Here is a 24,960-nt window from a genome sequence, read left to right on the forward strand (position 1 = left end):
AGACAAAGGAGAAAAGGCAGACAACGAAGGAGAGACAGCGCAAGAATACAAGGGCAGCATAGGGAGACAAGAAGTTGGGATGAGAGGGAAGAGCAACTATTGTGCAGGTTATTATGAAGGAAGTGGACTGGCTGCTTACGCTTTACGTTGAAGGACGGAGTAGTCAGCTGGGTGGCATCGACACAGGATCTGAGACTCAGCACAGGCATCGCAACGACAGATTGGAGAGGAAAGCACAGAGCCAGAGTGTGCTGGAGGACACTTGTGAGTGAGTCGACTGAACTAGAGAGTGGAGAGAACAAAAGCGACGACATAGTGGCAGGGCAGAGAGATACGGGAGATGGGGGTCAGAGGCAAGGAGTGAAATGTGACGTGCGTCATAAATGTTTTAAGTACAAAATTTCATGTGATACTCGAGCATTACATAAGTTGAGTCGTATTTACTGATAGTTCCTTTATGAAAAATAATCATTATAATGATAATTAAGATATTTATTAAGCTTGTAATCTTACAAAAAGAACTCCTACTTATTATAAACATTTATAAACCTTTCATACAGATTATAAGTATAGAAAATGTCTTATTATTATATTATATAATAGATATAAGTCTTTCTCTTCAAATATAATACTATTATAATACTTTTACTCTTTATATAAGACTATTAAAATATATTTACCATATTATATTAATGAATAATACTGATAGAGCCTTTATAAGAACATATAAGACTGATTTTTACCTTATAATAGAGTTAAATACAGATAATTACTATATATTCTATATATTAAACATATTGCACTTTATAATAACTATAAGATTATATATAGATTTTGACTTTTTCCTGACGTCAAAGTCTTCTCTTGCTCAGCCTGTCTCCTCAACTTGTTCATGGCCGCTTGTGTCTCTTTCAGCGTCTGGCTTTCATTGATGAGTCCCTCCTCCACTTCTGCAACACTCCTCTTGCTTCTTGAAGCGCTCCCTCGCATCTTCCTTATTTCATCAGCCCATTTTCTATCGTCTTTATCTATTTTATAATCTTCTTGGACCTGACATTCACTTTCTAGACACTCCGACTCCAAGGTCCGCTTACTTTTCTTCAATTTATCCTTGACTGTTTTACACTTTTCAGAGAGAGTAATATTAGTTCCTTGATGAGCTGGATCCAGTACTCGGATGCTGTGCCGCAGTGCGCGACCGATCGCGAATTTAGCAAGTAGCAAGCGTCGTCAAAGAACCTGTCTATCGCCTTGTCAGCCTCTTGATCACGATCACTTCTGGCATTTTCGAAGGAGAAATTTGCACAGGAGAGTTCGTAATGCCTCCGCTTCACGTTCTTTAGTTCATCCACCGCACTGTGAAATGCCTTACCCGCTCGTTTTCCACTTTTCTCTGTGCTAGCTGCCACCAGATGACTAGAGATAGACTTCCTTTTACTATGGCCACTTTTTTCTGTACTAGCTTCAGTCTCCTTGGCTTTCTGGGACTCTGCCTCCTCCATGTCTTTGAGTGTCTTCACAGCCTTGTCAAGTGCTCTGCTACCTTCATTGACGAATTTGAGGCTAATTGTCAGTCGGGAGATGGTATAAAGAGCAGACTTGTAGGTATTGTGTGTTTCATCCCAAACCCCGTTATAGTCTGATACAGCATTTCCGAATACATCAATCTTCTCTGAGTGGGTTGAGTCAGAACGATCCTCCGAGGCGTTTCGCTGACCTTGGGGCATAGTCCCTAGTCGCTGGAGACAGTGTTCGCTGTCGGATGTGTTCCTAAGTGCTGAGCTGCATTGCGAGTAAACGTTGCTTGTAGGGAAGATAGGCATTCGATTCAGCCTTAAGGCATTGTGACCCAGTTTGTCAAGCAACGCAACCTTGATGAAATTGCAAGCGTACCGATCTAGATGTCTACAAGACACAAGTAGCGATAGTGCTCCGCATAGTCGGAGTGGCACAAGAGCAAGTGCACCATTATAATGGGCGTAGTTCATGTGAATGGTTGTGCAAGCATATTATGTCAATTGGCGAAAGAAGGACGTGTCCACTTGCAAATTTCTGAGCAAACGCACCAGTCATCTCAGCACACCCAATGACTCATGCCATTGCATAGTAGCCAATGATCGGGAGGAGGGTACTCGTTATACTCCTCTTCCTCTTCTTCCTCGTATATTCCGAGAGCAACGACCGAAGTGCTTCAGAAACATCGTTATGTGTAGTTCTCGCTTAACCAAGGTCCAAGGCCCAAATGTTTCAACGTTCTTTCAGACGCCGCCTCCTTGCTCTTTCTGGTACTTGCCTTGGGACCTTGCTGTATCTTCCCTTAGCTGAAATGTGCTTTGCGCTCTAGATTCGCATGTCGAGGCAGTAATAGCGATGTATCAAGTTGCGATAATGCGAATTTTTCTTCTTTTATGGTCACGTGCATCTTTGCTACTCACCTCGACAATGCAATGAGCTCCGATGCTTACGGCGTAACGGGAAGATAACTTTGGTTCTACGTTATGGCTGACTCCTAGCGACACAAGCCTTCTCCAGCTGAATATCTCCACGACTGATGGGACCCTTTGAGATACTTTCGCTGCTCCTCTGCTGGTAAGTTCTGTCGGTTCTCTGCACTCTGCGGAACGCATTATCTCTGAAGATCTTTTAGATTCGGACTCAATTCAAATCACACTATGGAAAATACACATATGCACATTTACAATTTAGATGGAGGGGCCCTGGACCGGCATCTAGGGTGGGAAGCAAAGCAAATTGCAGCGTTTTCGCACTGTCTCTAACTGAACTCCGTCGGACAAGTCGTGATAGTTGTCCACTCACGTGGCCTTGTCTGCCGTCGTCTTCTCCTGCTCTGCCTCTACTCTCAACCTAGACATGGCGTCTTGTGTCTCTTTCAACGCGTCATGCCTTCTCATGAGCTCCTCTGCTATACCCGCAACGCTTTGCTTGATCTCATTTACTTTGTGAGTCATCAATTCGGCGTCTGCAGGGTTCTGCGTCTCGAACTTCTTTGACTTATGTTCTTTTCTGAACTTGAGCTTTTCATCTGTCAGTTTCCCGTTAATTCCATCACAGTGCTTGCAGTTTGTCTCGAGTTTCTCGGCGAGCTGCTTCCAATATTGTGACGCCGTATCACTGTGCCTGACAGATCTCGAGTAGAGCAAATAACAAGCATCTTCAAAGAACTTGTCCATCGCCGCGTCTGCTTTTTCGTCATGAGCACTTCTAAGAGATAGACCAAAATTCGCGCTGGCCATTTCGTAATGTCTCCGCTTCACGTCCTCCAAGGCATTTACCGCGTCTTCGAATGCTTTTGTTGCTCGCTTGCTATCTTTGTTTGCATCACTCCGTCTACTGAGATGTCTAGACTTCGACTTTCTTTCGCCATGGCTACTACCTTTCGCGTCCCTCGCTTCAGAAGCTTCTGTATTCTTGCTTTCTTCCAGGGACACCGCTAGTACTAACATTCCAAGAGCTTTTCGTGCCTTTTCGAATTTCTTCTGGCCTTCCTTGACGTATCTCAAAACCTGCTTCGGTCTGGCAAGCTGTGTGGATACAGAGGCTATGGCATTCTGCGTTTCATGGATAGCTTTATCATATTCTGACGAGGCCTCTGCCAAACTAGTAGCCCTCCTTGGAAGGAGTAAACGTTCCTTGTCAGGTTCTTGCTCTGAGTGTCTTTGGGACATTTTCTTGGCACTGTTGCTGAGGTGATCACATCCCAACTGATCCGGCCATACTTTCATATGCTTGTGGCATTTTGCACCAAAGGAACACGTGTATCTTTGCGCCCCATGGAGCTTAGAAAGGCAGCAGTTCCTAGCAACGGTTGCAGAGGGTTGATCAGCAAAGATACCCATTTTGCAGGAGGTAGGACTGGATAGAGCGGACCTTCCGCAAGGTATTTACCATTGTCGTGACGTTGCTGATGATTACTGCATTCTCGAAGAACGGTGTCCTTGCAGGACAGTCAAAGATGATATAGTACGATGGTCTCTTTATTATACGTATACTGCTAAGACTGTGTGCTAGTAAGGACGTATCGACGTGTGAATACTAGCGGGAAATAAGTCGAGTGAACATAACAATCACGAACGATAGCTTGATGGATAGATGTGAAAAGCGGGATAGGAATGCTACAGAAAACGGAAGTAGTGTTTGAGTCGTATTCAAGATTTACCTGTAGATTCGACAATGCAGAACTGTAGAGTAATGATGGAAAGAAAGTATAATGAAAGAGAAAATGAAGAAAATCACTCGTGCTCCTCATTTTCATCCTCTTCTTCATGCTCAGGAAGCGGTACAGTCGGAGAAAATGGTGATCGACGAGCACGCGCGTTCGTTTCTGCTCGAGGTTGTTCATCTTCCTCGTCACTCGTAATGACACTCACATTTGGTGCCGGAAGCGAGCGACGCCGATCGAGCCCGGACGCTTCCACTTGAAGTAATGGACCTGTGCTATGTATAGGCGCGGACATACGCGGACCAGCTCTCCGTTGGGATTGCATATCAGGATGAGTCTGTTGGGGAGATGTCGGCCCGCGGCCTGCCTTGAGGGCACGCATAGACGGATTGAACTGCCCACATTTCGGACAGACGAATTCTGCACATAGAAAACGTGGAATATTCCGTTAGGCGAGTGTCCTTCGAAAACTGATATGATATTTAACTCACGTGTGTCTTCCCATAATTCCTCCTTCACAAGACCATTATGTGTAAAGCATTTTTGACAAATTAGAGCATAGCGATTCTTGGGGTTGTCGGACAATTCGTCGTCTCCGAGAAGAGCATCCGCAAGTTTGTCATACCATTGCTTTCGGGGTGGGGAAAGTGGTACTTGTTGGCCTGCAATATACAAATTCGTGTAATAGTCTTACTTTAGTATAAGTATGTGACTGCGATACTAGTTACACATACCCTGTGTCGCCAGTGCAGGCTGACCCCTATTAGCCTGCGGAAAGCCGTTTGGCTGTCCCTGTACACCTCTCTGCAGAGTCATCTGTCCTTGCTGTAATCTAGCTCCAGGTGGCGCGTCCGGTCGTGGTCGTGCAGGCGTGTTTGGTGCAGATGGCGAGTCATATCGCTCAATGAGGTTCTTCGTTGAATAATAATTCATCTTCTTCTTGAATTCTTCGACTTTGCTGCGCTGCTGAGACTGCAGCTCCTTTAACGTTTTTTCTATATGGGAATGTTCGTTAGACGCGATTTCAACTGAGCCCACACGATTTGTGGTATGTACCTTCTGCGTTCCCTATCCGTTCATACCACGTCTGGGCTATTCGACGCGAGAACTGAATTCTAAGAAATAAAACGTGTCAGCCGTAAAATATATCCCGGAAACAACGGCTCGTACATTATAGGTCCAATGAATATTGGGAAAGCCTTCAGGGGTCTCCAGCCGGCGTACCATGCGGCAATATACGCCGCCCAAATTGCGAGGGTGTACAAAGTAATCAGAAGCGTTGTCCGCCGTTCACGTAGTCTGATTTCCGAAAGACGCATCTGTCTCTTTCGAATATCGAGAGCGAGCGACTCGAGGACCTCTTCATAATTCTCTGGTTCTTTCTGCTTATCCACGTTTAGTATTCAGCAAGTTGCGAACAAGAGCAAGGCATGTCAAAGGTTACCTTCTTGAACCAGCCAAAGATAGTCATTATAGAAAGTCGATAATGAACGAAAGGAGGAGAGAGATGAGTTAAGGAGAGAGAGAGAGAAAGATGCTGCGAGACGCGGAAGGTGAGTCGTATTCCTTTAGACGAGTTGGGAACAGCCACCAATACGGTAGCGTCACTCACTCACTGATCGGCGCGTGACTCGGTTACCGAATGCAGCAGCTGTTATGTCATCCCGTCAATCGGATGTTGAACGACCAAAATGAACGGATGCTCGCTCCATGATGATGCTCGACTTGACGAATGCTAGCAAAATGAGTAACTCTCGACATTTCTCCATTTTACCACCACCATGTCTCTCGATATTCAAGAGTTGATGCAGATACAAACGTCTTATGCAACTGCCTCTGCAGGCATGCACCCGTCACATACTCTTCCCTCGAAGCTCAGGGCAATCTCAGAGGCTGGCTTTAAATGGACAGAAATCGCTCTGCCAGATCTTGAAAAATATGCGTCTTCAAGTTCCCACGGATATAAGGAACTTGACTCCTCAGGCACCGGGGACATAGGCAAGCTTCTGGATGCTGCGAAGGACATAAGAAAACTCTGCGATCAGCTAGGTCTTTGTGTCCTCACTGTCATGCCGTAGGTTGCTTATTATTCATCATTACCATACTGTCTCATCCTTCAATTCATATTAGGTTCTCGCAATTCGAAGGCTATGACGATGCTTCAAAGCTTGAACAGGGATTGAACCGTGCGAGAACTTGGTTCAAAGTATTGAAGGTATTATAGTTCGTTTGCAATATAGATGTATGAATTACTTATCCGTATGTCTAGGCTCTACGGTGCCGAACGCTCCAGGTCGGCTCCTCGAATGATCCATCTATAAGCTCTGATTACGACCTTATGGCGAAAAATCTCCAAGCTTTAGCAGAGGAGGCGGCAGTCCAAGACCCTCCAATCCTCATGTGAATAGACGCTTTTCGTACACATACATTTTCAATATTGTACTTAACGTTACTTCAGTGCGTATGAAATGTGGGCGTGGGGAATACATGTGTAAGCGTGCCTTTGGGACATCTTACCGCTACTGTGACAAATCTTAATATTTTAAAGAAATTCCTGGGAACACATCTTTGACATTTGCCGACGCGTAAATCGGCCTAATTTTGGGTTATGTCTTGACACCTTCCAGATATCCGGTATGCCTTTTGTCTTTGACCCGCCGCCAGATCATCTCACTAGCTCCTCTTCGATTATGCTTTTGATAGTGACCCATATGGCGTCGGAGATCTGTCTACCGAATGCTCTCTCACCATCCAACGTCCCTCCGCCGTCGACGCCTCTGTCGGAATCCCTTACAGATCTTACACATATGCTCAGCCAGCACACAGACAAAATATTCTATCTGCAAATTAGCGATGGCTCACGCATCGATCCTCATGCGCTTGAAGCAGAGGCAAAAGCACAGGGTATTCATCCGTTATATGCATACTCAAATGCATATCGTCCTCTTCCATTCCAGAAAGTGTCGCGTCCTGGATTTCTTCCAGTCTTGGATGTGATATGTGCTGTACTTGCGACTGGGTGGCGTGGTCCATGGTCGTATGAGGCACGTCCTTTCCTTTTCTCTTTTTCAATCAGTTTATACTAACAATCTATATTAGGTTTTCTATGCCGAAGACCAAAATAGGGACGATCCTGACGTTCCACGACGCTGGACGCGCGACGCTATGGATAGTCATGCACGAATCCTTGCGGAACTAGCTGTTAGTCAAAAATAAACATTTTAATCAAGATCTCAATAGCAGTGAGCAGCTTATTTGTTAGACTATTTACTGCGATTTGCACCGAAGACTCATATAATGTCAGATGATGTATGTAGGTTTCCGTAGGCGCCGACCAAAAACAAGATTGTACCTGTGTTCCGCAACTGTTAATAGAGAAGCACATCAGGCTTACATTGAAGCTGCTCGATCATCAAGGACAGTGCTTCTAGATTCCGATTCCAACCTATCCTTCCACTGTTGTAGCAGACTACATACTATTCTCGTACAGTTTCTAGTGAAACATTGAATTTGCCCCCGATCATTGAAAACTTCAGTGGGTTGCCTAATAAGCAACACGGAGTGGATAAACTTATGTCCAAGAGATGGCCGTTCAAAAGCCTCACCACATATATTGTCCCTGCAGGCAGGCAGATGCAACCATTGCCAAGCTGCTACACTGCATTCGTTGCCTCCACTCATTTGATCCACAGTCCTATTGAGCAAAATATGTCTCATTAAGTATCCACATATACTGTGATCGACTACAAATTAGAAGGGGGTTCAGGAATCTGTTTCATGTCCTTCTCAGTCACAGAAAGGTGATATACATGTTCTGGCATGTATTGGTTAGCTATGTCTGTATAAACACTCATGGTTTCTCCGTCTGTCAAGACAGGGGTTACAACAACGAGTTCGAGATGCTGTGCACCAGCCGTCTTCAGCTGTTTCAAACACTTCTCAATAATACTGTGTTGTGAAGACACAGTCACTTGGACCACAATTGCTCGCTTCTCTCCTGCAAGCCAAACGAATAAATCATAGGCAGGTTGATTCTCCTTTACTGGTAAGCCAATCCCATCTGTCTCTGGGAGTGCTTCCACCTTGCCATTGTCGCCAGGATTATACAAGAATGTAGGGACGGCATTGGGGCGTCGAGTATCGATACGTTCACGTTCATCTGTCACAGTTGCTGTACCCTGATACCCTACATGGAAATAACAGATATCGCCGTTTGCAACATCATACTGAAGAGTTCTGATTTTAGTTACTATCAGATCTTCTTGATTTTATTAATTCTTTGGATTACATAATCACTTTCTTCATGTAGTTAGTTCTTTCCTATTTGGAATGGAGGAGAGTTTTGACCAGAGCCCACAACGACACTAGAGGGAACAAGCCCACCAAAACCTTACCTCTCATTTTGGAGCCCACTGTGAGGGGTGGTGCCTCTGTTCTAAAGTGTCTGGGTTGTTTTTGTCTTGATCTTGGCCTTGAGGGCCTTGCTACACTTGTTTTGAATCGAACCGACCGTTTTGACGCACGAGAAGCACAATGATGTGGCCACCGAGAAGAGGATCAAGAGAAGCGCCGTACTTCGATGGCAGCAAGCTTGAGGAACTTCTGTGGTTCTTTGAAGACATTGAGATGTTAGCTGCCGACTTCCAGAAGGACGCTGAGTGGATGTGCAAGCAAGTGACATACTATGCAGCAACGAGCTGTAGCAGTTTGTGGGCTACCGTGCCCGAGTTGAAGAAGAAAGGAGTGCACAATTGGAGCATTGTGAAAGAGGAGATCAGAAAGCTCTATCCGGAGCTGATCAATGGTCAACGCTATACGAGAGCCAATATCACGCAACTAGTCAATGTGCAGAGTGAGAAGGAAATGACAGTGCAGACAGAGTTTGGCTGCTACTGCTGCAAGTTCCAGGTGCAAGCAGAGTACTTGAAGGAGCAAGGGAATATGTCAGCATGCAAGTTAGACTGTGAGTTCTGGAGAGGGATCAGAGGGATGCTGAGGACGAACCTGACACAATGACTGGAGATTCTCTATGTGGACAAGGATGTGAGCAAGCTGTTCAAATTCACTGATGTAGTCAGGCTAGCAGACCACGTTCTTCTAGCAGGGCAGACAGAGGCAGGCTGAGACCAGACAGTGATGTTGCCAAAGGAGAAGCCAGAGAAAGAAGCAGGAGACGAGTATGCAAAGATTGTGAGGAAGCTCAAAGAGTTACAAGCTCAGGTCAACAAAGCAAGCAAGTCCAGGAAGATGCTGATGAATCAAGCATGCAAAACTGACCAATCTGCTGATTCTGTGAAATCTGACCTGAAGTATGAGAGGACCTACAACTTTTGCAGAAAGCAAGGACATTTTGTATGTGACTGTAGGACTGTGAGCAAGTACACTCAGAGGGGGAAGTGTATGAGGTTGGGGCAGAAGATTGTGTTGATGAGTAGGGCATTTGTGCCAGCCAGTGTAGAGGGAGCAATGTTGAAGGAGTGCATAGACTGATACTATGAAGACAAGCCTGTGTTCACAGTAGGCACAATCAATGAAGCAAAAGATAGGTCAAATGCAAGTGAGGGAGAAAAGTATGAAGCTGTTCTTGGAGCAGATTTGGATGCAGAGGTGATGAGGTTGGAGGAATGCTTGAGGGATGTGAAGAGACAAAGAGAGGAGGCAAGGACCATGAAGGCTAACACAAAGCCAGTCAAAGTCAGACTAAAGCAAAGTACTGAGTTGAGCAAGATCATCAAGCAGGTCTTAGACCAGATGATGGACAGTGTTGTCACATTAACACACTGTGAGTTGTTTGCAATAGCTCTGGAGCTTGAGTGCCAGTATGCAGCTAAGCTTATGAGGATGACTCAGATGTATGACAAAATGCTGAACAAGGCCAGAAGTGGACCTGCAAAGGCAGAGGAGGAAGAGACAAGTGAGGAAGCAAGGACTGACAGTAGAGAAGATTAGCACACAGGTACAAGTGTTGTACACAAGGATGACAAAGCACAGTCAAGCCTAGCAGCAGAGCCAAGAATGAGCAGATTGTATAGGAAAGTAGTAGATTATGTTGGATTGAGTCAGATTTGAGCTAGAGAACAAGAACAAGAGCAGAGTAGAGGAGTGAGTGTGGTAAACAAGGCTAGAAGTGTACTAGTAAGGACAAGGGAGAATAGTGTGATGGATGAGCAGCAGAGGCTGTTACAAAGGGCAGTAGCAAGCTGGATGAACAAGGTTGGAAGTGTATCTGTAAGGATCAAGTGCTGAGACAATGAGAATCAGTCAAGCCTAGTAAGAATACTGAGTATGAGTGGATTATACAGGAGGATGTCAGAAGCTGTCAGATCAGAGCAGTGTTGAGCAAGGGAGTGTTGGATAGGCACCCTAGTCAGCAACAACAAGGCTGGAAGTGTACCAGTCAGGCTAGTGATAGTAAAGCTGAACAACAAATTGGAGACTGAGAGCTTACTAGACCAGGGAGCTGTTATAAACATGATGTGTAAAGATGTTTGGAAACACTTAAGAGTACCAAAGGAGCAAGTACAGACAAACCTCAGGCCAGCAAATGCAGGATCAATTGCAATTGAAGGTGTCATTCCAAGACTCAAGGTGTTAGTAGGTGGAATATTAATAGTGATGCCAGTTCATGTAGTGAAGGACACAATGTTCAACATAATAATCAGGAGGCTGTTCTTCACATTAACTGAGTACAAGATGAAGGATTTCAAGGACAGTAATCAGATTTTGACCTTGACAGACCTAGCAGATCAGAACCAGAAGTGTCAGGTTGAGACCCAAGCAGCTGTTAGATGAAACCAACTACTCACTACTACTACCATCTATGTTAGAGTTGGAGAGGATTGGTCTGGCAAGCCTTTGGCCTTAGTACAGGTTACATTCTCTTTACTCTAACATTCCCTTATACTCCTTTCTTTTATGGACACTCATTCTTACTTGAGACTCACACTCTTTGTTTCTTTATCTTACTTTGATTGATACCTTTTATCCTTACCCACACTCCTTATGCTTACCCTTTATTATTGCTTCTTAAAGCAAGTGACTGAGGACAGTCACTATTTAAAGCTTGGGGAGGTGAAGAGTTCTGATTTTAGTTACTATCAGATCTTCTTAATTTTATTAATTCTTTGGATTACATAATCACTTTCTTCATGTAGTTAGTTCTTTCCTATTTGGAATGGAGGAGAGTTTTGACCAGAGCCCACAACAACACTAGAGGGAACAAGCCCACCAAAACCTTACCTCTCAATACTAATACACACAATGTTTGGATAGAGATACCTCTATTGCCTTCAAGAGCCATTCACCACCTTGGGGAAGCCTGCCAATAACCCAATCTTTGATAATGTATCCAGCACACACCCTTGACTGTGAATTACAACAAAATACCCTAAACAGCTCTGTAGCAGATTGCTGCTCAACATACTACATATGCTGTATGATCTTATCATATATGAACCTTGTATGTATGTTCATCATGTATTACTGTGGGTCTGTAGAGTGTGCTTGGATACAGAATATGTCATGTGAATTGAACTCATTGTTGTTAGCTGATTCAAAAGTGCCAAACGTTTGACTAACAGTATCAAGTACTACCTGTATGGTGAGAGAATTAATCTTGTTGTTGACCTTGCCTTTGAACTGCTCCAGACACCTAGCATACATGTCTGTATTACAAGCAGATAAGCTATAAGGTGTAATAAACTCTTCAAGCTGCCTTTCTGAGATTAATTTGTTCCAAAGAAGTCAGCTACCAAACATTCATTGGTTTATCTCTCTCACATAAAAGTGGGTAAAAACAACTTACTAACAGATAAGATCCTCCAGGGTACACTGTTCCATATACAGCATTGTTGAGTCTAGTTTAGATTTCCTGAACACTGCAAAAATTTTGTGACAGAGGGATGCAAAATACAAGAGCTTGGCTTCTTTTAATCTGATCAGGTTGATCATTAGCCTGATGTTGGGGAAAAGGCATTCTGAGATGCAATCAGATAGGTAGAAAGTACTATTTGGAATGTAAAGGAACAGGTGACCCTCCAACAGAGCTGAATAGACTCCTTCCTCAACAAATACAAGTAAGGTAGACAAAAGATAAACTCGACAAGCTGTGACAGTAACGTGTCACGGACTCGCTTAACTAATTAGGAAGGACCCTAGCAGCGAAATTTACAAGAGGGCAAGGCAAAAAAAAATATTATCAGTATTTTTTTGTTAAATATACATCTACATCTTATCTACAGTTTTCTGTAACAGTATATATGATATGAGTACCTCTTACTGGCTCACTAAGCCTGCTTTCTGTTGAGACAATTATAGTATGTATTAATAATATTATGTAGTTGCCATATATGGGAGGTATTTGTCATAATGTTGTAGCTGAGGACGGTGAAATTTGACAAGAATTTGTAGAATTTTTTTTTGTGTGTGGCAAAATAACAATCAGGTCATTTAGAGCAAAAAATAGTCTTTTGGAAATAACTTGGTCATTTTTTATTTTTTTGAAAATCTGTTACATCATTCTGTAGAAAAGCATAATTCTAACAATTCTATGGTGCTACTTTGTGGATTTCGGCTCTGTGGTTGAACGAGTTTCCTTGTCATAGTTTGTGTCTGATTTAGGCAGTTCAGGGTAGATCACGTGCGTCACGCAGCTAGTTGAGTTTATGTTTCGTCTACCTTACATCTTCTGCATTAGTCTGCCAGACGACAGGTCGGTGAGCCAGGAGACACAGTGTAAGAATGTGGACCATAAACATGGACTTTCCTACAGTCACGTTCAATGGGAGCGGAGCAGGGTAGTGCAAACGGACACACCAATACCAGGTCCTCCAGACACTACTATACCCTCCACCTCTTCTTCTGGTTTGACGTTGGTATTGAAAGGATTGTACCGTGAATCCAATTCAACATCCATGGCTGCATCTGAACTTTTATCTGCCTCCGTCGTCGGCCACAAAGCAGACTCAATTGCCTGCAACATCCTACAATATGCATCCCTAATCAGGATCCCTGTTAATTTGTGAAGCTTGAGGAAAGGTGTATCGTGTTTCCATTTCAACACGGTCATATTCTCGGGGACCTTGATATTCCTCATCTTGCAAACGTCACGTCGAACGGGCATTTGGTGGAACAGCGCGCTTTCATCTTGGTCCCTCCACGCAACCTCATAGAGTATGGCTAGACTATTTTCTGGAGTTTCGAGACTCGGATTAGGTTCAACGAGGGTTGCATGTTTGTATTGGGCAATATGATACGAGACAGGGGACATCTTGTGGGTGAGCAGAGGTGTCAGGTTCCCTTGTTCGACGTGTCCACTGTCCACACCAGACCCACTCACTGATCGACACTAGATCACCAAATGTGGCAGCTGTTATGTCATCCCGTCAATCGCATGTTGGGCGACCAGTCACCAAAATGAACAGATGCTCGCTCCATGATGATGCTCGACTTGACGAATGCGAGCAAAATGTGCAATTCCAGCTTTCTTTCTTTCTACTACCACCATGTCTCTCGATATTCAAGAGCTGAAGCAGATAAAAACGTCTTATGCAACTGCCTCTGCGGGCATGCACCCGTCACATACTCTTCCTTCAAAGCTCAGGGCAATCTCGGAGGTTGGCTTCAAGTGGACAGAAATCGCACTTCCAGATCTTGAGAAATATGCGTCCTCAATTTCAATGGATATAAGGAAATAGATGCTGCGAAGGACACAAGAAAACTTTGCGACCAACTAGGTATTCGTGTCCTCCCTGTCATGCCGTACGTTGCCTGTTATTTACCATTTTCATACTTTCTCATATTTCTATTCACACCAGATCCTCACAGTTCGAAGGATATAATTATGCTTCAAAAATCGAACAGGGCTTAAATCGTGCAAGAGCATGGTTCAAAGTGATGAAGCTATTCTAGCTGACTTTCCGCATAGATACGTGAGATACTTATCAGTGTATTCAGGCTCTAGGGTGTAGAACACTCCAAGTCGGCTCCTCGAATGATCCATTTATCAGCTCTGACTATGACCTTATGTCGAAAAACCTTCGAGCTTTAGCAGACGAAGCAGTGGCCCAAGACCCTCCGGTCCTAATGTGAGTGTATGGTTTCGAACACATGCATTTTAACCTGGTATCTAATGCACCTTTAGTGCATACGAAATGTGGGCATGGGGAACATATGTGTAAGTATGCCTTGCCGCGTATTTCATTGTTACCCTAACAAATCTTAATATTTTAAGAAATTCCGGGAGCACACCTTGATATTTGCCGACGCATAGATCGGCCTAATTTTGGGTTATGTCTTGACACCTCCCAGATGTCCGGTATGTCTTGTCGTTTGACTTGCAGCCAGATCATCTCACCAACTCCTCTTGGATAATGCTCTTGACAGTGACTCATTTGGCGTCGGAGATCTGTCTACCCAATGCTCTCTCACCATCGAACGTCCCTCCACCGTCGGCGTCTCTGTCGGAATCCTTTACAGGTCTTACACATACGCTCAGCCGGCACACAGACAAAATATTCTATCTGCAAATTAGCGATGGCTCGCGCATTGATTCCCATGTACTTGAAGTGGATGCAAAAGCACAGGGTATCCACTCTCTATATGCATACTCAAATGCATATCGTCCTCTTCCGTTCCAGAAGGTGTCGCGTCCTGGATTTCTTCCAGTCTTAGATGTGATGCGTGGTGTACTTGCAACTGGATTGCGTGGTCCATGGTCATATGAGGCACGTCACGAGCTTTTCTTTTCCAATTTTCATGTTTTTCTATCAGTCGGTGATAATAATCGACATCAATTGTTCTATCCTGAAGACCAAAATAAGGACGATCCTGATGTTCCGCGATGCTGGACTCGCAATGCTATGGATACTCACGCGCGGATTCTTGAGGAACTAAATGCTAGTCAAAAATAAAGCTTTAACTGTGGCTTTAATAGTGGTGAGCAGTTATTTGTCAAACTATTTACCGCGTTTTGTACCGATGGCTCATATAGCCTCAGATGATGTATGTAGGTTTCCGTAGGCGCCGACCAAAAACAATCATACCTGTGTTCCGCAACTGTCAATAGAGAAGCAAGTGAGGCTTGCATTGAAGCTGTTCGATTGATCAAGGGCAGTGCTTCTAGGTTCCAATTCCAACTTGTCCTTCCACTGTTACAGCAGGCTACATACTATCCTTGGACAGTTTCTAGTGAAACATTGAAAATACTTCCGATCATTGAAAACTTCAGTGGATTGCCTAATAAGCAACTCGGCGCGGATAAACTTATGTCTAAGCGATGGGCTGTTGCCGTTTAAAAGCCTCACCACATATATCGTCCCTGCAGGCAGACACGACCATTGCCAAGCCGCTACACTGCATTCCTTACCTCCACTCATTCGTCACTACAAGCCAGAATGGGACTTGAACTTGACTCCGAGCGCTTTCCTGCTAATGTTGTCGACACCCGAATCCTAGCAGACCATGTTACCTTACCGTTCTCTAAGCTCACACTGCCCTCACGGTTTGTGAAAGCTGCTATGACAGAAGAACTCTCATCCTGGGACCAGGCTCGTCTCGAGAAGCGAGGTATCCCAACCGACGAACTCATCCGTGTTTACGAGGAATGGGGGAAGGGAGGGTACGGAATGATAATCAGTAAGCCTTTCCATCGATTAAATGCTATATGCTAATTGCTTCCGCATACAGCTGGAAACGCAATGATCACACCGGTTGATTTACAGAATCCAGGGAACGCAATTGTTTATAAGCCATTCGAGAGTCCTGAACGTCTTTCCGCGTTCAGACGTTGGGCGGAAGCGGGGAAGCGTCATGGCGCTCTGATGATCATGCAAATTAATCATTGCGGAAGGCAGACCTCAGACTCCTTGAATCCAAATCCGGTTTCAGCAAGTGATGTTCAGCTGGAGCGACGTGTCGGAACGGGCTTCGGGAAACCGAGACCTTTGACAAAGGGTGACATTGATGAGATAGTGGAGCAGGTACGCTCCATCACTCTGGCTTAGGCTCGCTACTGATTGTGGCGTTGATAAGTTCGCGTACAGCGCCGACTTTGCTTACAGAGCTGGCTTTGATGGGATCCAGTTGCACTGCGCACATGGTTATCTATTAGCGCAATTCCTCTCCAGCACAACAAATCTGCGTACGGACGAATATGGTGGACCTCTAGAGAATCGAGCTCGTATCATTTATCGTATCATAGAAGAAATGAAACGTCGCGTTCCTCCTACCTTTTCTATCGCCATCAAGATTAATTCAGTCGAATTTCAGCATGGTGGATTTCAGCCTGAGGAATGCAGGACCGTTTGTGCACACCTGGAGTCATTTGGTGTAGACTTCATCGAGCTGTCAGGCGGAACTTACGAAGAGTTTGGGTTTCACCATAAGCGCGAGTCGACTCGTAAGCGCGAAGGTATGTGCTCGTGTCTAGATTTCAATGTTACAGATCTAAAACGAGTTCCTGAAATCTAATTCAGCGTTTTTCGTGGAATTTGCTGATATTATCCGCCCCGCAGTCAAGACGAGCAAGGTCATCCTAACGGGCGGCTTTCGCACGGGCGAAGGAATGGTCCGTACTGTCACTTCAGGATCCACGGATCTCATTGGTGTCGCACGACCTGCGTGCGAGGAACCGGACTTCCCGAATCTACTTCTATCGGGAAGTATACAAAGCGCGCGACGGACTCTTCTGCCAGAGGCCGAAGATTTTCTTTCAATAATCGTCTCGGGCACTCAGATCAGGCAAATTGCATTCGGGGAGAAACCCTTCAACTCTGCGTCCTCGGAAAATATGGAGAAATTCAAGCAGGTGCTGGAAGTCCACATGCAGAAATTGAAGGAAGCTGGCGAACAAGGAGTTATTCTTGCAGGAGGATATCCAGAGATGCACGTGTAGAGCGCTACTGAATATCAGTTTCACTGCTAGCGTTTATCGATGGCTTTGATCCATTGCCATGTGCTCTTTCGTACCGAGTGATGAATATGGAGCACCGTGGTTGACATAGAAGAGCAGCATGCAAACTGATTGTAAGAACCTCAAACCTGTGATCCATCAGTGTGTTACTGAATCCTAACACACCTGCTCTGGACTTCTCTAATGACTGGAGTCCAAGGCGGCTATAAGTGCATAGCAATACTGAGTACAAAGTTCGAGGTTCAAGGTAGGAGGCTCTGTTAAGGAGAACAGCGTTTCTTAGTTTAGCCCTAGCAAAAGATCTGACCCGGGGGAATCGAGGAAGGAACATCATTGAATATAGATGCTATTATACCTTCGAAATATTTGTATTCTTCTTGATCCATGGATACACGAAGTAATTCAACTATTCGACATGAGGCACTTTGATACTGGTTGCTTAGATAGCAATCAGCAGTGTATTTAAACCGTGTGAAGAGGCAGTAGTACATCCATCCCCATAGCCACCCCTGGATTTGGTAAGGTCGAAAGGCGTATCTCGTTCTACATTCCTTCATGTGTTGCATAAAGTCAGCTTGTAGCAAGAAAGACGCGTCTGAGAAAAAAGACTTGTCTGAGAAAAAGGATGTGTCCGAGAAAAAAGACGCGTTTGAGAAACGCAAGTGTGGAATCCCTACTCTTTGGGAATTATACACAGATAAGACACTTAAGTTGTACCTTGATAGGATATCACTAATGTGAGCACATTCATATCTTTCATATTTGTGTTAGAGCTGACTTGGCTGTGAAGAGACTGTGATATTACTCAACTCAAAGTGGACACTATTGTCACTTCAGCAAGAGCTGATCTACTAGGTAATTTTCATGATGTCCTCTTCCACTTTGGCTGATACCCTTATGATACAAGGCAGCAACTCTGGAACGGGTATGAAACAGTTATAGGGGAAGTATCTTTTCTCAACTGATCTGCATTGTTCAGTTGACCATAATATACAGTAAGCTGCAGGAAAGGGGCTAGTAGAAGTATGTAAATATGCAAAATAATTACAGTAGCAGCTTTATACTTATACAACAAAGGCAGGGATAAGGGTGTATGTAGAGTCAGGGATGTAGTAATCACCTATGCTTTTAAGCTCCCTACGTGTGTATCCCAAAACAAAATTTATTGTTATACCTAACATTTGGTACCTATTATAAGACAATATATCACACACACAGTTGGTCCTGTGTATAATGCAAGGCGTGCAGAAGAGAGGAGACAACACCTTGAATCGTGTTATTGTAGAAGCCTGAGATGTGCATCAGAAAATGGGTTAAAGACTATTGTAAGTTACTGTAAATGTTAGACAATGATTTACATGAACTCAAATTCGAAATTCCTAATTACTCTGTAGGCACTCCTATTGATTTCTGTTGAAAAGGGCTTTCCTGTGGAAGAAGTAGTCTGCATTACTCTAGAGTCTATACACTACTTCCTATCATCTTTGCAAGCAGATGGGGTGGGTTGATCAGTAATTTTGTCATACATTTTGTGTATTCATACTACTTCAAAGGTACAATTGATTGTGCTTGTGACAAGATTGGAAAATGAGAAAAAGGCATACAGGTGTGTTTGCTTTGTCTTTTAAGAAGTTGTTTAATGCTCATATAGTAATAGGCATCTTGTCCCCAACTACTTTCCAAGTACTACAGTATAATGTCACCCAACAGTCATTTCATTCTTAACATTTTACAAGTAACAGCCCTTCTTAATGCATTTCCTTTAATTATGTACATATTTTTATTAATAAAAACTGTTTCTCATTTCATCTGAACTTGATGAGTATAGTAAAGAGGGCAGGGTAAATATAAAGATACAGTGACTGAGCAATTAGGTACTATTCATTTTCAGCTTAAACAAGCCTAGTAACACATAGTAATATTAAGCTACTTAGCTCATTCATTATATTAAGAAATATTGTGGTCCTAGTAACTAATCTGAATTGTACACTCTGACAAGCCATTCACAAAGGGAGACAGAGCTCTTAGGCTAGAGGAAATCCTTAGTTGGTTCAGACTATAGTTGCTAAAGTCTAGTCCTAGTCTAGTCTAGGTGTACTTCACCTAGACTCAGGACTGGACTAAAACTATAGTCTGGGAGTGTCCTAGACTGTGGACCAGACCTATGTGAACAGTTACTAGACTGGACCCAAGTTCTAGTCTGGTTTCAGACCATCCATGACTGGACTTGAGAGAACAATTTAAGATGTGTTAGTACATTATTCTTTGTATCTAAGTACATAAGTAATATAACTAATTATAAAGCCCTTTATAATAAGTCTTTAAGATCTCTATGGATTCAAATGTGTCTAGTATTAAAGACTACTCTCAACATGTGTAATACCCCCCCCCTATTTACAGGCAACACATATATATGTGTGTTTATATATTTAAAGGATGTTAATCTAGAGGAAATATTTAAATGTATACTTAGGCCTGATCCAGCTTTGTGTATCAAATGTACTTGTTTGTTACCAGTTGTTACAACTTCTGGCTCTGAATATGTTGTACAAACAAAGATTATAATGTACAAATTCCTTACAATTGTCTAGAACAAGTATAGCTTCTCTGTTAAAGATTTGCAAGTTTGTAATACTACTCTTAGTACTAGAGAAATATTATACAAGAAGGAAATTAAAGTTGTAATCAAAGAGACTGAAAAGTGAAATTAATATCAGTATATGTACTACAAATAATTCTGTACTATAAACAATCACACAAATTATTCAAGTCTAGAGTCTAGTCTGAGTCTAGACTAATCTATCAGTCTAGGAAATTTCTCAATTTGATAGATACAGGACTGGACCCCTCTTAGACTTATAAGGACTGGACTGTAGAGGACTGGTTCTTAGGTCCAGTCCTGTGTCCAGACTGAGTCTACTGAGTCTAGGACCAGACATTAGTAACTATAGTATAGACAGTGTCTGATTTGGAATGAATATTCTAAAAGGTCTGTTACAGTCTGAGTTTGATACAGTATCAAAGAATATTCTAATAAGAGTAACTACTAAGTTACTATCACAATTTGAGTAAGCTTACTACTATCTAAAGGTGCCATTCCTGACCTTACTATATTAGACAGACATAACTACTATAATAATACTATTATAAACTCTCTGTTTTAAGCTATTATTTACCCTTTTGTCTTATAGTACTATAAAGTGTTATTAAATCAGGTATTAAATATGAGTATTTTCTATTCAGTACTAACAACTCCTAAGTTCAGGCAGACAATACTGATGGATTACTTCTGTACTCAGTTTGTCTCTATTCTGTACATAAGTAATTACTAGTAATTAAATACTTTGTCAGATTCTCTTAGTATAAGAGTCTGTTCTATTCAACTTAATTATTCACTTTAGTCTCTACACTAATAAAGTATAGGAAAGTGACAGATATGAGCCAATCAGTAGTTCTCTTACACACTATAGAAGGTGTCAGATGCTTAATTTATAGTCATGTACAATCAGACAATAACTATAACAGTATTTGAACTATAAGTACTAAAGTATATTATTATATATAGTAAATTAACATTTCTGAGTATATACTATGAGTTACTATTAAGAACTTGATAGTATACAGACTAAAATTAAGTAGGAAGTAGAGTATAGTCTTCTTAAATCCTAAGTATTATTTTAGCAAATAATGTCTTACTACTTGTATTACAGAGTTACTTCTATAAATATTTGTACTTCTAAGGAAATAGAGTATTAATAAGATAGTAGAGTAGTTAATAGCTATAACAATCACTACAGACTAACAATACTATACAAGTATGGATTGTATTTCCTTTATTAATTCTGTATTATAGGATTCAGATAGAATAACAAGAAGTAACAGGCTGTACAAACAAGGTTAAGGTTTATTAGAGAGCTCTGTTTATAAAACATTAGAACATTATTTTTAAGCACCTTACAAATAAATGAACCTATACAACTGAAATACACTAGACTTGTAATACACTCAAAAACAAGGTTCTACTATAATTAAGATACAGTACTTAGTATGATACTAGCAGAACCAAATATGAAATAGTTAAATATATTAGAGTTTTTACTATTCTGAGAAGGTTGACCCTTATTAACTATACTTTCCTGTCTCCTAAGACTTAGAAGAAGGTGTACTTACTCAAACTATAAAGTTACTCTACTAGAGTAGTACAAGCACTTATGTACTGAATAGTAGTCCTATTTGTACATAAGGCAAACAACAAGGTAAGATTTATCTATTCTAACAGTATTCCCTTAACAAGAACAGAGAATACCTATCTTTCTATTCTTCTATAACTTCTGAACTAATAGGCAAGTCACCTCTGAAAAGGAACCCTACTAGAAAGGTAAAGAAAAAGACATATACTCATTGAGAGTTATATACAAATAAGATAATAAAGTTGTACCTTGACAAAATATTCCTTTCATAAGTACTTCCTACTCTAGTTTAACTATTTAGATCAGGTCTAATATTGGATATTTGTTATATCTTCTTAAAAAGTGTCTAATATTACTTACTTGAGAGTAGATACTATGGTCACCTTAGTAAGAACTGATTTACTAGGTAACAAAGTAATTGTAACCACCTTGTTAGCTGTATTATATTTAATAAAATTACTATACTAGACAGTAATAGAGGCACTAGTACACAATCACTTTTTATTTTTATTATTTCTTTTATTATTATTATTACTTTGAGAGGATTATTAATGGATCATAAATGTATACTCTTTAGTCAACTTTGAAATACAGACTACTGTAGGCAAAGAGCTGATCAAAGTATGTGAGTAAATATACTATCTTAATATAGAATTGTACTTAATTTTTATATTAAATAGGCAAAAATCTGAGCAACTGTAAAGTTGGAAAGGCAAAGATTACTGATAGGTTCAAGCTTCCTGCATAAGTATTACAACTACACACTCTTGTATAATTTTGTATCTAATACAATATTAGAAAGGCAAAACATTATTCACACAGTTAGCCCTATATATAATGCAAATTACAAAGGAGAAAAGGCAAATCAACTTTCATCCTACTATCAGGCAAGCTTGAAACTTATAGCCAAGAATAAACTCAAGACAATTGTAAGCTAGCTTTATAGTCAATTGTAGACAAAATTTAAACAATAATTATCTTTAAGCTTTCTCTCTCATTTCCATTAAGAAGGGATTTCCTATAGAAGATACAGTCTGAGTAGCCTTGAGTTCTATACACAGCTTCTTATCTTCTGCTAAGGCTGAAGTAGTAAGACAATCAGTAATACTGAGTATCTGTCTATTATTAAATTTGCATTACCTTAAAGATCCAATTTATTATACTTGTGACAAGGTCAGAAAGTGAGAGAAAGACTTACAAGTAGGTCTACTATGTTTTCTAAGTGTAAATTATTACTCATTCGTTATTAGGCATCTTATTCCAGAATACTTTCCAAAATAAACTTCATATCAAATATTTTTTTTCAATCCATAGTTCTTTGATGAAATGCTTTCACAGTTACAAATGGTGACTGCTTGATTGAATACTACTTTTTAAGCCTGTAGATATTTGCTGTCAGAAGGATTACAGTTGCTAAGTATAAGAATATGTTACACAGAGGAAACATAGGTTCCTACATGAGGATTGAGAGACAATGTACTTACAGCATAGAGGGGATGCTTGTTAATCTGAGTGGTGCTGATCGGGTGGAACCACAGCCCACAAGCCAACCATGACGCCTAAGACCGTCACGACTCTGTGGGAGCTACTGTTAGTCAGCTGTCCATTTTTGAGAGCAATGACTAACAAAGGTTGAAGACTCATGACGCCGAATTTTGACGCCATTGCACCTGAGATGAACGGAAGCAGTGAACTCCCTGCTTGACCTATCACTGCAATCCATCCAACTGCTCCAGATACCAGCAAGTTTGGTACAAGATGACCAGTTAGAGTCATAACAATTGGATAAATAGGACCAAGGAACAACCCGACAAATGCTACTGCTATAGCGTTTTCGACGAGTGAAGGGACGAACCAGATGGTTATCTCAAGGCTGCGAGAGACGTAATGATATTAGACACTACTAGTGAATTCGAATGATTATAACAATACCCGATTGAGAGAAGGATGTATAACCAAATAACTCGTCTTACACCGATCTGAGCAGCTACAAATCAATAATAATTTGTAATCTAGTTCCTGCAAGTACGCACCACTTTGTTTAGCCAAAGTAAACAGATTCGTCCAAGAGTCAGCCCTGCAAAAAATCCTGACGAGAGGTACCCAGAGGAAGCGCCACCGCCTCGCTCGTTGATCACGAAAGTAACTATCCATCCTATACATGCACATCATTCAGGCTGCAGCTCTTCCGTTAGGATACACAGTAACTCACCACCAATTGTCACTTCCACACCTACATAAGCGAGTATGAAGAACGCAATGAGATGCACGACCTTCATCTTTAGTATTTGCGAATAGTGATTATCCTGTGATACCGTCTGCTGACGGACAGTCTGGCCCGTGGTCTCAAGAATAGCTAGAAGAATTTCGGATCACTGAGTACACAGGGCTGTTGAGCGATTGACGCACTATTTAACGGCTGGAGTTTGAAAACGAGAAACAGACAGAGTACGTTTATAGCTGCTCCTCCCAGCGATGCTAAGAAATGAAATGACCAGTGCCGCATAGTTGAGAACTGTGTGGCAACGAGAGGAGCAACTAATGCTCCAGTTCCGTAGGATGCATGTAGCAAGCCCATTTTTGCTGCACTATGATTATTAAGATTAACAACGAAGCAGGTCGATTGGGCATTCTACAGAACGGGTAAATAAGGTAAGCTGTCACTTAACTTCTCTACGCACCTGAAGGGCAATTCCAAAACCAGAGAAGATATACGCTAAAGCGAACACGAGGAAAGGGGGCCCAAATGCTTGTATGCAATATGCAAGCAGCTGCGATAGTGCGCCTATACATAATGCCTAAAGTATAATAAATTGGCGACCTCAAAAACAGGTAGGTGGTGTAGATAAAATGAACGAACTTTTCCGAATCCGAGCTTATATGCGAGGGTGATATTTGCTACAGCCCCCGATATGAATCCCTAGTGTGGCTAAGTCAGGTCCTGCAGCATTCCATTATTCAAATGAGCATATGTACAGTGCAGCCAAAAACAAATATTAGAGAAATGACCGTGAACCCGATCTATTTATCGATTAGCATTCACAAACGATATTACGAAGGATTTCTAACTTACCTTGTAAAACCTTTGTATAGTTGGCAGTAGTGGACCTGGCAAGTTGTGTTTTAGAGATACGAAAAAGTATCTTCGTATACTACATGCCTGCTGTGCCATCGTTCCATCCCTCCATGAACTTTGCCCACATAAGGACGGCGAGTGCAATGCGCTCGGCACGTTTCGCCCTCCTCGCTTCCGCGTCATAGGCGGGAGGTGGTCCCCAAGGTAGCCTGGCTAATCTTTCCGGTGAATAAGGTAGAGTCGGGAGCTCGACGCCCTCAGTTTCGTTTCTCATATCCATCCCAAGTGTAAGTGCTATTCAGTGCAATGAGAAAGACAGGACCAAGACGTCTAGCTCAAGCTCATGTGGGTAAAGATAAGAGCAAAGAGCGCAAGACATTGAATATTCTTCGCGGTTTTATGCAATTATTTAGTCAGGCGTCATCGGATCAATGAATGTAAATTCCGAAGATTCTCCGATGGCTTCCTTTATCCTTTCGGTTAAAATGACCAGCTGGTTAGCACACGCTATAGCCTGTCCTTCATCACGCTCGTTAATGTGCAAACTTATGACAAGGTGGATAGTGAAAGAGCTTGGAGGTGGGAGTATCGTAGAAAATATTTG

At 42.1% G+C, this 24,960-nt stretch overlaps 10 protein-coding genes across 10 annotated transcripts; 4 read left to right on the forward strand and 6 right to left on the reverse strand.

Moving 5' to 3' along the window:
- Positions 1-1,100: 1,100 nt before the first annotated feature.
- FOMMEDRAFT_160705 (uncharacterized protein) lies at positions 1,101-1,988 on the reverse strand (the record flags this gene model as incomplete). Its single annotated transcript, XM_007270419.1, has 1 exon — positions 1,101-1,988. One exon carries the CDS (start codon positions 1,986-1,988, stop codon positions 1,101-1,103), a length of 888 nt encoding a protein of 295 aa, XP_007270481.1.
- Positions 1,989-2,813: 825 nt separating this feature from the next.
- Positions 2,814-3,686, reverse strand: FOMMEDRAFT_160706 (uncharacterized protein; the record flags this gene model as incomplete). Its single annotated transcript, XM_007270420.1, has 1 exon — positions 2,814-3,686. One exon carries the CDS (start codon positions 3,684-3,686, stop codon positions 2,814-2,816), a length of 873 nt encoding a protein of 290 aa, XP_007270482.1.
- A 379-nt stretch (positions 3,687-4,065) lies between these two features.
- Positions 4,066-5,721, reverse strand: FOMMEDRAFT_170500 (uncharacterized protein). The gene is made up of 6 exons (XM_007270421.1): positions 5,625-5,721; positions 5,351-5,562; positions 5,237-5,295; positions 4,915-5,175; positions 4,672-4,842; positions 4,066-4,600 (listed from the first exon to the last, which is right to left on the reverse strand). Exons 1-6 carry the CDS (start codon positions 5,649-5,651, stop codon positions 4,251-4,253), a joined length of 1,080 nt encoding a protein of 359 aa, XP_007270483.1. The 5' UTR covers positions 5,652-5,721; the 3' UTR covers positions 4,066-4,250.
- Positions 5,722-5,982: 261 nt separating this feature from the next.
- On the forward strand, positions 5,983-7,695 carry FOMMEDRAFT_128207 (xylose isomerase-like protein; the record flags this gene model as incomplete). The annotated part of the gene is made up of 8 exons (XM_007270422.1): positions 5,983-6,254; positions 6,311-6,395; positions 6,450-6,580; positions 6,639-6,671; positions 6,729-6,814; positions 6,884-7,224; positions 7,280-7,422; positions 7,485-7,695. 7 exons carry the CDS (start codon positions 5,986-5,988, stop codon positions 7,394-7,396), a joined length of 1,062 nt encoding a protein of 353 aa, XP_007270484.1. The 3' UTR covers positions 7,397-7,422; positions 7,485-7,695.
- A 201-nt stretch (positions 7,696-7,896) lies between these two features.
- On the reverse strand, positions 7,897-8,485 carry FOMMEDRAFT_160709 (uncharacterized protein; the record flags this gene model as incomplete). Its single annotated transcript, XM_007270423.1, has 3 exons — positions 7,897-7,923; positions 7,990-8,406; positions 8,477-8,485. 3 exons carry the CDS (start codon positions 8,483-8,485, stop codon positions 7,897-7,899), a joined length of 453 nt encoding a protein of 150 aa, XP_007270485.1.
- A 228-nt stretch (positions 8,486-8,713) lies between these two features.
- Positions 8,714-10,129, forward strand: FOMMEDRAFT_160710 (uncharacterized protein; the record flags this gene model as incomplete). Its single annotated transcript, XM_007270424.1, has 2 exons — positions 8,714-9,143; positions 9,681-10,129. 2 exons carry the CDS (start codon positions 8,714-8,716, stop codon positions 10,127-10,129), a joined length of 879 nt encoding a protein of 292 aa, XP_007270486.1.
- A 2,557-nt stretch (positions 10,130-12,686) lies between these two features.
- Positions 12,687-13,448, reverse strand: FOMMEDRAFT_170502 (uncharacterized protein; the record flags this gene model as incomplete). The annotated part of the gene is made up of 1 exon (XM_007270425.1): positions 12,687-13,448. The coding sequence occupies one exon, from the start codon at positions 13,446-13,448 to the stop codon at positions 12,957-12,959; it is 492 nt and encodes a 163-aa protein (XP_007270487.1). The 3' UTR covers positions 12,687-12,956.
- A 274-nt stretch (positions 13,449-13,722) lies between these two features.
- On the forward strand, positions 13,723-15,233 carry FOMMEDRAFT_23059 (uncharacterized protein). The gene is made up of 7 exons (XM_007270292.1): positions 13,723-13,939; positions 13,996-14,265; positions 14,322-14,354; positions 14,410-14,495; positions 14,564-14,904; positions 14,990-15,115; positions 15,177-15,233. Exons 2-6 carry the CDS (start codon positions 14,204-14,206, stop codon positions 15,071-15,073), a joined length of 606 nt encoding a protein of 201 aa, XP_007270354.1. The 5' UTR covers positions 13,723-13,939; positions 13,996-14,203; the 3' UTR covers positions 15,074-15,115; positions 15,177-15,233.
- Positions 15,234-15,573: 340 nt separating this feature from the next.
- On the forward strand, positions 15,574-17,072 carry FOMMEDRAFT_94578 (NADH oxidase; the record flags this gene model as incomplete). The annotated part of the gene is made up of 4 exons (XM_007270373.1): positions 15,574-15,814; positions 15,866-16,158; positions 16,211-16,589; positions 16,654-17,072. The coding sequence occupies 4 exons, from the start codon at positions 15,574-15,576 to the stop codon at positions 17,070-17,072; spliced, it is 1,332 nt and encodes a 443-aa protein (XP_007270435.1).
- Positions 17,073-22,779: 5,707 nt separating this feature from the next.
- On the reverse strand, positions 22,780-24,562 carry FOMMEDRAFT_148729 (MFS general substrate transporter). Its single transcript, XM_007270426.1, has 11 exons — positions 24,441-24,562; positions 24,354-24,388; positions 24,257-24,301; positions 24,141-24,200; positions 23,962-24,078; positions 23,690-23,912; positions 23,493-23,636; positions 23,314-23,435; positions 23,213-23,259; positions 22,908-23,153; positions 22,780-22,856 (listed from the first exon to the last, which is right to left on the reverse strand). Exons 1-11 carry the CDS (start codon positions 24,481-24,483, stop codon positions 22,784-22,786), a joined length of 1,155 nt encoding a protein of 384 aa, XP_007270488.1. The 5' UTR covers positions 24,484-24,562; the 3' UTR covers positions 22,780-22,783.
- Between the last annotated feature and the right edge of the window lie 398 nt (positions 24,563-24,960).

Source organism: Fomitiporia mediterranea, assembly GCF_000271605.1.
Source record: "Fomitiporia mediterranea MF3/22 unplaced genomic scaffold FOMMEscaffold_13, whole genome shotgun sequence".
Classification (NCBI taxonomy): domain Eukaryota; kingdom Fungi; phylum Basidiomycota; class Agaricomycetes; order Hymenochaetales; family Hymenochaetaceae; genus Fomitiporia; species Fomitiporia mediterranea.

Coding starts and splice junctions, on each gene's coding strand:
- FOMMEDRAFT_148729 (XM_007270426.1), bottom strand. CDS start 24,483: ATGTGGGCAAAGTTCATGGAGGGATGGAACGATGGCACAGCAG. Junction 24,389..24,440: donor ATGGAACGATGGCACAGCAG/GCATGTAGTATA, acceptor ACAACTTGCCAG/GTCCACTACTGCCAACTATA. Junction 24,079..24,140: donor ATAAGCTCGGATTCGGAAAA/GTTCGTTCATTT, acceptor ATTATACTTTAG/GCATTATGTATAGGCGCACT.
- FOMMEDRAFT_23059 (XM_007270292.1), top strand. CDS start 14,204: ATGTCGAAAAACCTTCGAGCTTTAGCAGACGAAGCAGTGGCCCAAGAC. Junction 14,496..14,563: donor TGACACCTCCCAGATGTCCG/GTATGTCTTGTC, acceptor TGCTCTTGACAG/TGACTCATTTGGCGTCGGAG. Junction 14,905..14,989: donor GTGGTCCATGGTCATATGAG/GCACGTCACGAG, acceptor TCTATCCTGAAG/ACCAAAATAAGGACGATCCT.
- FOMMEDRAFT_170500 (XM_007270421.1), bottom strand. CDS start 5,651: ATGACTATCTTTGGCTGGTTCAAGAAG. Junction 5,563..5,624: donor TCTTTGGCTGGTTCAAGAAG/GTAACCTTTGAC, acceptor GTGGATAAGCAG/AAAGAACCAGAGAATTATGA. Junction 4,843..4,914: donor GCCTGCACTGGCGACACAGG/GTATGTGTAACT, acceptor TGTATATTGCAG/GCCAACAAGTACCACTTTCC.